Source organism: Amphiura filiformis, chromosome 6, assembly GCF_039555335.1.
Source record: "Amphiura filiformis chromosome 6, Afil_fr2py, whole genome shotgun sequence".
NCBI lineage: Eukaryota > Metazoa > Echinodermata > Ophiuroidea > Amphilepidida > Amphiuridae > Amphiura > Amphiura filiformis.
The window spans coordinates 25,094,557-25,107,976 of NC_092633.1; the positions used below are offsets into that span (position 1 = coordinate 25,094,557).

At 34.8% G+C, this 13,420-nt stretch overlaps 1 protein-coding gene across 1 annotated transcript in view; it reads right to left on the reverse strand.

Annotated features, from left to right (window-relative positions):
- Positions 1-13,420, reverse strand: part of LOC140154431 (uncharacterized) — a 76,685-nt gene that overhangs the window by 29,793 nt on the left and 33,472 nt on the right. Inside the window, exon 2 of the mRNA XM_072176997.1 lies at positions 4,765-4,929. Within this exon, the coding sequence (XP_072033098.1) occupies positions 4,765-4,867 (103 nt within the window). The 5' untranslated portion in view covers positions 4,868-4,929. The remainder of the gene's footprint in view (positions 1-4,764; positions 4,930-13,420) is intronic.

The window sequence follows — 13,420 nt, forward strand, 5'->3', positions numbered from 1 at the left end:
TTGGCATAATAATTTATTTCGGGAAGAAGACATCCATTTTTGGTATGTCGACTTAGCATGATAATTTATCTTGCCATATTGACTTGTTTGTTCAGTTGTCTTGGCGAGATATTTTATATCGTCATGTTGACATAATGCTGATAATAAGTCGACATGGCAAGATAATTATCTTGTCAAGTTGTGTCACATAGACGCTTCCGTACTATATATGCTTGATAAATGTTATTTGGATATTATTTTTTCCTGCTGGCCTTCCATACTAGCGGAACAATTTTCCACACCTACAGAGTGTTTGTAATCAACCTACCGGGACGGTATGACAATTGTCATGTTCTACGATAGCTGAAGATGACAGAGAGTCAGGTCTCTTAATCGATTCAACAACCATTCATACATATCACAATCATCATTGTCCTATTATCATGCGAATTTGCCCGTGGTAGGACAAAATATATTTAAATGAGAATAACAATGAGTAACTTCGTATTGCATACCCTATAATACCTGATCTGGTTTCTTGTGTTATTCAGATTTCTTTTGATCCTTGATGGTGTTGTATCACATTATGCTGTGTTTTTAAATAGGCCCTTAACACAAAAAAACAATTTACATGAGAATCAAACAACTTGCTTTAATAAAAAATAATATCACAATAGCACTGGATGTTTAAAATTATGTTATCCTTGATTAATGACAATAAATTGTTTAATAAAACATTGAAAAAAAAATCAGTTGGTCACCGGGTTTCGAACTCGGGATAGCGTATCTGGAGTCAAGCGCACTAACCATTAGGCCACGGACCTCTGCTGTAAAATACTTTGTCGAAATACAGCATTTATTATATAAATGGATGCGTCGTCCGATAAGAACAAAAGAATTGTGAAAAACTTGATTTTTTGGCGAACGGGGCTCAGAATTTGTATGTAGGGTATCCAGGAATCTGCTAGGGTATATTTGGAAGTGAATCTGAAAAAGTAGTGTGAAGGTGATAACCAGGTAGACCTGTAGCAGTGTCCAAAAATTCTGGATCAGTATGATTTGCAACTAATTTTCGCTATGAAATACCGCGTGAAATGGAAGCAAAAATATTTGTTTATTACGAACAATGATTGACTGTAGGATTGGTGGCCCTTTTGGAATTAATGAGTTGTCACGATATTACACCTGGGACTGTAAATAACATTTAGCATGGTTTTAGATACATTTTGTACCCAGCGAAAAATAACATCGAACAATAGAAGTCAAGTGTTTTAATGTTACGTGTAAATATAGTCTCGCGGGAGCATCTGTTATTAGTCTTCTTTATCAGTCTTTTTTAAAAAACTTGCTGGTCACGGCTACCGCGTGACTCTAATCTTACTTGTCCCCAATGCGCTATAATTTGAAAGAAAAATGCAAAAATAAGCACAAATCTGCGCAGGGGTGTAGTACCCCCTTTTAATGCAATATCAATTGTCAGAAGTAGGAGAAAAACCCTGTTTGATATTTGTCAAGACCTTTCGACTAATGTTCGTACAAACCATCTCATTCTGCCTGTCAGGTATGGAAGTACATGGTATAGAAACCTTCGTAACTCTATATACTAGTGTAATATGACAAGTACAAATCACTCATGAATCAGTAAATGCTTTTTTTGTCTTGTCATTTAATGTTGTTAATATCATGTAGGACATATTAAAAGGGCATTTCGTGATCCACAGCCTCATCGCCCCACTTTTCTCAAAAAACAGGTTGAGATTTTTATACCACTGGAAACCTCTGGCTACATATTGTTATGTACCAAAAATTTCTTGCAGATTAATTCGTTTAGCAAAAATATCGTCAAATTTGAATTTCGTTCTGGTATACCAGAACGAAATTACAACAGTGGCCTATGGAGCAGTGTAATACACATAATCATGCATAACTCGCAAATGCAAAATCGGAATCAACTTAAATTTTGGGAATAATCTTTTTTCGTGGATATCTACTGAAAAATGTCGTAAAAAGAGGATGCTAGGATCACGAAATCCTCCTTTAATTGGATTAGTGTAAGATGCGTGTATGTAGTATGAATATATAAATGGGTGTAGGGTGGGGGTTGTGGGTGGGGCGTGTCCGTGGCAAGCGGGTGTATACGTTCATAAACAAGCACCCCCAGTCTACAAGCTCCCATTGCCCCGTAGTGACACCTCATTTATTTAGCTGAATGTATTGTAATAGGCAATATCATATCTATTGTATCTAAAAATTGTGATATTCTAAATGTTTTCACTTTGTAAAATTCCGCGCAATTTAACCACGAAGCTTTATTAATAAAACTTAAATGAAATGAAAATAAATGAAATGAAATGAATTATGCGATATATATAATTGACCAATTGCATAAACATCCAAACAGCCATTAAACCAACAAGGATATTACAGATTACATATTATCTCTTTCCCTTAACTGTGTAGTTTACAACAGCAATTACATTGGCTCGATAGCTTATGTCATTGATTGTCACACGGGATTATATTGTCTTGTGTAATTGCATCTCAGAGAATTCAATTAATTTCACCAATTGAATATAAAGAGTTGGAAATGCAAGGTCATCCGAAAAGCATGTAAATTAACGTTTATCCTCGCAAACATGTCAGCGAAAGAAAGTAGCCATAAATATTTACCAAAAATATGAATGTATAATTATTATTATCATCGTCATCGTAGTCGTCGTTGTCGTCATGTCGTCGTAGTGATAGTCGCTGTTGTCATCATCATTATTATTATTATTATTATTATTATTATTATTATTATTATTATTATTATTATTATTATTATTATTATTAGTGTTAGTGTTATTATTATTGTTATTATTATTATTATTATCATACAAAAACGTACATATCCAATACGATATCCATCCGTTCACAAATGACCCATTCAAACAATTATAATGCGTCTGCGTTAGACTATATGAAATACTAGTACGAGTACACCATGGGTTTTTTGTTTTGTTTTTTTGATTTCTTTTTTGCTCTTGTTTTTTTATGATAAAATACCATCTCGTGTAATTTTCTTGAACACATTTCACTTCTTACTAGCCCGCGTGACAAACAGGTGTTTCCAAAAAAACGAGTCAATTGCCTGAGAGCTTTTCTGATTTTGTCTTTTTATACAGAATTGGTGGTCACAAAGAAACATTTCACTACAGGCCACTGACAAGGACCTGGCCTTATTAATCATAAATACAGTCTAGGAAACTCATTCTGTAAGTACACAATTGCATTATAAATATTATATAAGAAAATCATACACCAAATACCACCATCTTTACCTACTGAAAGGTTAAGATTAAAAATTAGATCAATATAAAGCAGTGAAGCTATGAGAGGAAAGCATTCCCAGATAATAACATCAGCACAACATTCGCCTCTGTAAAATAACATCTCTTCATTTTCAATATTTGAATACCACTTATAGTTTCGACATATTACTTCTTGACTTGTTCATACATACTTCTTCATAGGTACTCGAGCTGCTAAATATAAATACAGCATATTTCTGTTTCACGGAACCTATGCGGCAAAACGACAAGAAGCTTGGGGCTCCTTCCTGTCTCACATTACGTTTTACATAAACACGAATAAACTGCTTTTACAAGACGTAACTTCCGTGCAGCACGAAAAACCCCATAAGGCGTATCTCCTCGACTTTAGTCCGTGTGCTGAACAACTTTTCCGTGGTGTTATTTAACGGATATCGGAGAAATATGAAACCATAATAACCAATTCTTCCCGTAAGAGAATAAGGTTAATTTGACAATAATGAAAAGTGACTGTTTTATCTAACTACCTGGAGGTTTTGTCTGCATATGGTAGTTTCATGTGTGCACAGATAAAGTGTCAGTCAATTTTACCAGAAAGATGACAACATCCGTTGCATCAAGATTTTGTGTTTTTAGCAAGCGTATAACAAGAATAGTAAAATTACATTCTTTTAAATCACGTAGAAATGATTAGACAAAAGTCACAAAACGCACGTGAGTCGATATATTGTCATCCCTAAGCTTGACTCAAAATGGCGGTATAAATGATAATATACAATTTTAAATCCTTATCTCAACATTTGAACTAAAACGGACACAAATTAAGATTAAAACAGGCTTGCAGACAATCACGTTAGTTTAAGATCTTAAATGTTATTTCAGTAGGCTAATAACACAGTAATGGCATAAATTTTCACTATTCTACACGTAAATAGACAGCTTTACACATTAGTGTATCTTTCATATTTCAATATTTGTAAAACATGCAAAATTCATGAACGTTCCTGTATTGAGAATAGAATAACAATTATTGTTAAAGGAGTATTTCGTGATCCGAGCATCATCTGTTTATTACATTTTGCAATAGATGTCCGCGAAAAAAGCTTATTCCCAAAATTTCAGTTGATTCCGATTTTGCATTTGCGAGTTATGCATGAGTATGTGTATTACACAACTGCTCGAAAGACCACTGTGTGACTGTGTTAAATTACATGTACGTTCTGGTATACTAGAGGGTAATTCAAATTTGGCGATATTTTTGCTAAACGAAATGATCTGCATTAATTAATTTTTGTACATAAACATTATGTAGCCAGAGGTTTCCAGTGGTATAAAAATCTCAACTTTTTTGAGAAAAGTGGGGGGATGAGGCTGTGGATCACGAAATGTCCCTTTAATAACAATGCGAAATAAGATTGATGATTTACATAATATAATAAGTCAAAACAACAAAGTGCTTTATTGTTATACATACCATCGGTAGGTACCCCATTGTTTTGTCCTAGCACATATAATACACAACTGTCATATAGAAGTAAAAAAGCCAAAAGATAGGCCGTTAGTGCCCCGTACATCATGTCATTGGCAAGTCAGAACCCTTCATTGCATTATACGGGCTTCGGCAAACAAACCTGTAAACCTGGCGAGCAAGAAGAGAGAAAAAAAATAAAAAGCGGGGGAAACACGAGAGAAAATTAGGGTAATTTGTGGAGGGAGATGTATGGCAGACGTTTAGCTTCAGGGAAAGTAGTTTATATGTCAAAACTGCTTTGGAATTTGTTGGGTGTTTCTGTACAGGGCCACTTACCTTAATATTACACATGAAAGCTAAATATTTATAAATTTGAATGGAATTAAATTTCAATGTAGTGATTGTCAAATCTACCTAATTAGCTTTTTCTGAAAGATTGTAGTGAAACGTCTATTTGATACTGAAGTGATCTCATATTTCAGGTTCTAATTTGCACGAAGCTATTTAAATGTTTATTAGTACAAACATCATTTTGCATTATTGCTTATTGAAAGATTTTGTTGCGTCGTCGTCGTCATTATCGTCGTTCGTTTGTGTGTTATTACTGTTTTCTTTGTTTCTGCTGCTGATGTTGTGCTTCTGTTGTCGTTGATACTATTCTGGTTGTTATTGGTGATATTGTCACCATTTTTGTAGTAGTTGTTGTTGTTGTTGTTTTTTGGTAATGCAGATACACCGATCATCTACTTGCAGTCAGCTAATATGTGTCAAATGTAGAATATTGTAGATATAGAATTAGTATCTTCAAATCAAAATTAATGCTTTCAGAATAAGTATTCCTTTTCCTCACTGATGTAATCATGGTAATTCTTTAATTCAAATCGGTACCACACAAGGGCGCCTGAGAGAATATGGAGTATACCTTTACGTCATCATGTGGATCTATGACGCAACAATTACTATCTAGAAAAAGTATTTTCTCAATTTCATGGGTCAAACCTTACTAAATTAAACTTATTCATTAACTTAACATTGTGGTTTAATTTGAGCAAATCGTAATCGCCGAACCCAATTAAACTGATTCACAATCTGATTAAAAAAGACGACACTGCGTTCATTTGGATTGATACCGACAAGCTTCTACGCCCACGACTCTCTCTCTCATATTTCCCATTCATCTTCAAGCACCCTATAAAACACCTGCTTTGTGGATATACAGGGTGTCTCAAATGATTAGTATCCATAAGCTTTTTTGAAGCTTTACTTGCTATTGGATATGATAAGGTGGACAATATCTTCTTCAACTTTCACTACATAGGGCCATCTTTGCGATACACCGAATCACAAAATTAGTCATTGAGTTAAAACGTTTTAATGATATGAGAAAGTCTTTGAAAAAAGTTGTGACATGAATCCGGTACTTTAATTTTGGGACACCCTATTGCTGTACACAATGTGCCTGCGGTATGATTAATATGGAGATTACCTTGTAAGCGTTCCAAAACTCCCATGCAGGGACACTGTCTTTCTGAAGGGGTGCGTGTCTTTTTGTGTGAGGTGTGTGTTCGTGTGTCTTTTATATGTGTAATTATTGGATGTGTTTAAAGCCATATTGTATTTCCATAAGAAATAGAAATATTATTTTTCACAAAATGTTTGTTTTTACTGTCAGATATGTCCTCTTTTAATTTTGGCCCAAACAGATGAGGCAGTACAAAGAAACTCGCTATTTAATAGGAGCGCATATAGTCAAATCGATCCACTCGGTCGAACGTGACTCGGATTGGTTCTTCTGATACATTCGTGTAATAAAATATAATTTTAAGGGCGCCCTCCTCAATAAATATTATAATATGGCTTTAACATTGTTAACTAGTGTTTTAGTTGTGCTCACGTAGTATATAAGCTTCGACATAACACAATTCATTGAAACATGAAGTAGTTTTGGTTTTCTATTTTATATTACATTAATAGCATTAACATACATCACATTCTTCCGTTTGGAGGTTCTACACCATATCATGTCTATAGATAATGGAATTGAAAGCTCTGCATTTTTAGTCCAACGACTCTTGACTTTCAATCAACTCTCTTCAAAGAATACATCAGAGCAACTGGTCAAGATGTTGCATGTAATTTCAGACGCTCGACGTAACGAAATACTTATAGGAAATAAGACGCCGGAATACGGTAGAAAGGCCCACATAGAGTCGTTCAAAGTACAATTCAATATTAAACCATCAAGTATATATGATTACTTAAATAAAACTTGATATTTAAATAATTTTGGAAGAACTGTGATTAGACTTTCAAAATAGAATTATAACGCTTTAAGTCACCTAACAGAAATTTTCTTAAATTTCATGGTGTGTGTTTTAATCTGTCTAAATGCCTCAATCAATGTCTAAGTCATGAACCATAAAACATCTTTTGTTTAAACTTCATCAGAGGAAACAAAGTAGGATTGGTTTGTAATTAGTAATATGTGTGGTACGCCAAACCTGAAGCTATGCAGCCTTGGATTCAAAATTACATGTAGAATATAGGGTAATTAAAGGTTAAAGACCACTAATAGGCCTGGGCGATACATTGAAATACGATGAGGAACTATTTGTTTTCATGGCATTCGAAAAGACTGCATTAAAATCGCTGAAATTGATCAAGTTATATAGCCAAAAAAGTACTTTTTAGAGTTTGATGCTTCAAAATGGTACATTTTCTCTCATTATATGACATTTTTGTTGTAATAGTACCAAAATTCATACGCACAGCTTCGGTTTTTAGTAAATAGTCGCCTTATCATATTGTAACTTTCAGCTTCGAGGGCGCACTGTCATTTTAAGGTGTTTACGGTTCAGTGCGTTAAAACAAGAAAAGTCTCAGGTCAACCTATGTTGAATTTTTGATCATTTGGCATCTAAATCATATAGTTTCACCTGATATTGGTGGCATTGAACTGTGAGAGTTCTGAATATGAGAAAATTCCACCCGAAATTAGGCATTTTCCCATTGAAACCCGTGTAATACATAATTAGTGGTATTTAACCTATAGCTTGCTTTCTTTTCTACGAGGATGAGTCGAGTGTCTTGTCCATTAAAAGTAGTTTAACTAGTAGATATTGCAGACATTGTAGTTTTTTATCATATTTTATCTTGTCAAACTGCAGCAAGTTTGTTTATAATATAGATGATTTTACAACGATATGACAACACAAGCTAAAAGATCTCTGACTGAGAGCTGCAAAAAGTATCAATATAAACATCATCTCGTCAAGATGTGGAAACATCAGACGTCGAACACTCGGAACTACTTGAAGATAACAATTTCAGACGCCGGGTCAGATCAAACTCTACACCGAATCTTTCATCAACTTGCACTCAAACTCTTTTAACTATCGGTGTTTATTTCATCCAGATTCTGTTAAAGGTGTTTAAACAGATATGACAAATATACGGGACAAATAATAAAAAACATATTTTATGGTATATAAATTTCTATTTTGCGATGTAATTTCAAGACACTGCTTAAAATGACGACATCTATTAATTGACCTTTTCGGTAAATCCCATAAGCCTTTGCGAGTACACATGAGAACTCGTCATTTGACGTCACGCCGAAGTTGACATACGCATTAACGATCTTCGATAAACGATTTGCCCATCGGCGCAAATTGGCGTGACGTCAAATGACGAGTTCTCAGGTGTACTCGCAAAGGCTTATGGGATTTACCGAAAAGGTCAATTGGCTTTGCTGTAATTTTGTTTATCATTTTTTGAGTGCTGAACATTGGGATTCTTACGAAAGGCGAGATGATCTCATCTTGTACACGTAGACGGCATCGCATCATGGGAACCCTACACGCACACGCACTTTAGCGCACTACGCGTTATTTCCCGGATGCGGATTCGAGTGCCGAGTAAACACTTTCTATAATGGATACTCATCCCAGGGATCGCATGAAAACGTTTTAATCCGAATTCCAATTCGATTTCAAATAATATCTATGGCCTTGACTTCAGTGGGCCCAAAATCCCATTATGTGATGAGAATGAAACTAAATTATCACAGTGTGATTGTCAAAATAAGGTTTAGATATAGGTCTGTCCTAAGTTGAACAATTTCCCAAACTTTTGACCATGACTGCACAGCCTGCACTTTGAAAAACACCTCAATGGAAGCGATAAGACACCGAAATTTTTTGCATAAAAGAGCTCATAAATAAAAAAAAAAACCCACAAACAGTATCAACAATAAATGTCTACATTCAGAAACGTTTTTCAATTATCACCTTTTCCCGACAATCGTCTTGAACCAAATATAGAAAACGAGACCACTTGTCTGACCTGATGCCTCTAAATTACTTAAAAGCCATAGCCACCCTGTTCGTGAGTTGTTTTCGCATGCGTTATATAGTTCCTCCTTCTACTTGACACTCAACGTACGCACTCCGAATTATTCAAATTTTGTTCTGTCGAATTCTGAGTCGAGGGTTTTCCCCTCATCAAATGTTATACTTATAAATTCTTAATGCCTTATATAAAATAAATCAACTGATAAATTACGCATATAATAGTGACAGCTCGGAAGTTCATCGACAGCACACTTATTTGTAGATACGTTGCCCATGAAAAAGTAAAAGAAGATGATTGAAATTCGATTTTACTCTCTGTATAATGTAAATATTTGCTACACATACATGAGCCTCTTTACACCTGGAGAAAAACGAGGGTCAAATTTCCCACAATTTGATAATGACAGACTGCGAGTCAACATCATGAAAAAGTCGTTAAATTCTTTCAGTATGCATCCATTTCACTGTCTGTGTGTCTCGTTTTACAGTACGACACACGCAAACACAAGAGTAATACAACGGTCTATCGATCGCATTTTTACGTGATAAATCTTGACATTTCTTTTACAGACAATGACATTTCAATGAGTGAGTTGTTTGTCCATCTTGACGGGACACATGGGAGAAACTCAAGTATAAAGCATCGCGTCCAAGTCAACTTAGTAAGGTTCTCTTATCATTATCTCGTGAAATGTGAAACGAGCTTGAGAACTCTATTGGAAATGTCGTAAAACATAACAAAACAAACACGTGGGTAAAAAGTCGTAGAAGTAGTAATGTATGATTGATTGAGCTGGATGACAGTATAAAAAGCTAACATTTTATGAAAATGTTTTAATATTGCTTTAACTATGATGCAGGTACGCGGCAAGGAGCTACTATTTTGATACGTCCGCTCCAAAAATAACTCCTTGCTCGTGCCAAAGGTAATTTTGGTATGCAATGTTGGTGAATTAAACCCGGGGAATTAAATTTATAAGCAGAGCCTTTTCCGGTAACACTTTTATTGCTTCCGCCTGAAGTTAAGTTGTCATAACTTGTTCTGCTGCGCTGGAGAAATTAAGCATATGGTAATTTCCGAGGCGGTTGCTTTCCTCACAGCTTATCAGTACTAGAAAGGAAGGATCCGCAGTGAGCGAATCATTAAATAATACATATAATAAAAATAGAAGACATAATTAAATCTAATGTTTCGTTTGAAATTTCTTGTGATGCACAAGAAATGCAACACAAAGTTTCTTACCACCTTTGAACATTATACGAAATTAATTGTGTGTGTATTTAGATAAATGTAATATTCATGTCATCCAAAGATCCGAGCTAACACTGTCTTGAAGTTGTTACACCCAATACCTGATACTGGAACCTATCCTTAGTGTGGGTGTATGTGCATGTAGGGGTGGGTGTGTGGGTTAAATTCCTCACAGGCCAGTCAAGACCTTGTCATGTGATGTCGTATTTTGTCAATGGGACTGACGTTTCATCCATTGTGTGTCAAAAACTTAATCCGCCTTGCAATAATGTAACTTGATAAAAGGAAGCGTGAGTGTAGGAAAGACAACATTGCTATCAACATTGCGCGCTTTATTTGTAAGATAATGTATTTGGGTATAACATATCATTATCTTAATTTAAGATATTACATTTAATATATTCTGTTTAGTAGAAAATGTTTACCCTGCAGACCATCTGTCTCATTGTAAGCAGGTTAGCCCGAATGTTAGCTTAGATGTCTACCACTTTACATACATCGGAGAATCATACTAATCATAAAATTATGAGTTGGGTGATATGGTCATCTCTTTTTAATCCAATAATATGTTTTAAGCTACCTTCATGACGCGGGGGGGGTTATTGCTGATAAAATAATTTATTAGAGTTGATTGAAGTGGATTTTTACTGTATAATGGATCTAAGTGTGGAATTTAATCTCAAAGATAGGATTTGTAAATATATGCATTTAATTTTATGAGAATTTTGTATTGAATCTTAATCCAATTTGTATTTTGCAGCATGTAAATTACGTATGTTTGAAATTCATTCTTGTCATCGACAGACATTGCATAACCATGAAATCAAGATATGTGTACAAACTTAAGAAAAAAGTGCTTACAGTTCTTTAACAACGTATACATATTAAACGGTTACAAAACAAACATCTAGAATTACATATGCCATTTTTGTGTTATTATAAGGCACCCAGAGAGTCATATATGATTTAAAAACTGTGAATTCATCAATTGCAAATATAATTACCGAAGCAAAAAAGGCTATAGGCCACAAGGTGTGTTAAATTCGCTAGTGTGTACTGATGGTTATTAGACAAAAGTGAAATTTGTAGTTTTATATCATAAAGTAACAGCATACCTATGCCTTCTTTAATTCAACAAAATATCTGAAGTACCAGCCGGTACAAAATCTAATAAAGTTTGATCTGCACAATTGCAACACGACTATAAATTACCTGCACGATAATTAGATTTGGTACTCGTCTTTTTAACCTGTTAACCGCGTTGTTGCAGCTAGGCGGTTGTTGGAATAACAAGTGGAATATTTCAACCATGCTTGCAGCTCCTGCTAACTACAGTAAATGAAAATAATAAAATAAATAGTTCGTTAGAGATGCAGTTGCGTGTGATGCAAATATCCTCGTATCGCGCAAATTTAATAATGCACATTTTGTTTGTTACACGAAACTTTCGAAGTCAGTTTGTTTCATGGTAAGGAACTGTTATATATTTTGTCTAAAAGGCGTATCAGAAAGTCTAACCCCTTTGGATTAACCCTATTTTGTACATTTTTGTACAATTTCTCACTTCTATCAAATACCTTTTACCGCACATAGTATAGTAGCACAGTAACCAAATGTATAAACTACAACGATACTTTTTTTTATTTTCACAACATTGCATAGTAATTACGACTCAGTCAAACTTAAGCCAAAACCCAGAGGAGACATTGCCTTTTACAGTGGATGTATTGTAGATTTTGTAATAGGCAATTGTTTCAACTAATAGGATATCTGTTGTTTATGCATATTTCGTTGCCTTTGAGAATGTAACACTTAAACTATTTAAGGGAAATTTTTCAATTCAACGAAAATATTACATTTGTCTTTAAAAACACACGTGAAACTGAATTGCTGATTGAGTTCTCTTCAGAAATTATATTGTGAAGTGAAAAGTTATGATGTTGTCATTGCTCTCCTTCTTGACGTTGTTGATGACACTTTGCATGAGTACCTTCCTTTGATTGTATGCCAACGCTTTATCGTCACTGACTTTATCGTCATCATTATCGTCGTTCGTTTGTGTGTTATTACTTTTTCTTTGTTTCTGCTGCTGATGTTGTGTTTTTGTTGTTGTCGATGTTCTTCTGGTTATTTTTGGTGATATTTTCACCGTTTGTTTTGTTGTTGTTGTTGTTGTTGTTGTTGTTGTTGTTGTTGTTGTTGTTTCTGGTAATGCAGATACACCGATCATCTACTTGCAGCCACAACATTTGTGTCATATGTAGATATAGATTTAGTATCTTCAAATCAAAATTAGTGCTTTCAGAATAAGTATTCCTTGTCCTCAATGATGTAATCATAGTAACTCCTTAATTCAAATCGGTACCACACAATGGCTCCTGAGAGAATATGGAGTATACCTTTGCGTCATCATGTGGATATATGACGCAACAATGACTATCTAGATAAAATATTTTTCTCAATTTCATGGGTCAAACCTTGCTAAATTAAACTTATTCATTCATTAACTTAGCATTGTGGTTTAATTTTAGCAAATCGTAATCGCCGAACCAAAGTAAACTGATTCACAATCTGATAAGAAGACGACACTACGTTCATCTGGATTGATGCCGACAAGCTTCTACGCCCACGACTATCTCTCTCATATTTCCCATTCATCTTCAAGCACCCTATAAAACACCTGCTTTGTGGATATACAGGGTGTCTCAAATGATTAGTATCCATACGCTTTTTTGAAGTTTTACTTGCTATTGGATATTATAAGGTGGACAATATCTTCTTCAACTTTCACTACATAGGGTCATCTTTGCAATACACCGAATCGAAAAATTAGTCATTAAGCTACAACGTTTTAATGATACGAGGACGTCTTTGAAAAAAATTGTGACATGTATCCGTATACATTTTGGGACACCCTATTGCTGTACACAACGTGCCTGCGGTATGATTAATATGGAGATTACCTTGTAAGCGTTCCAAAATTCCCATGCAGGGACACTGTCTTTCTGAAGGGGTGCGTGTCTTTTTGTGTGAGGTGTGTGTTCGTGTGTCTTTT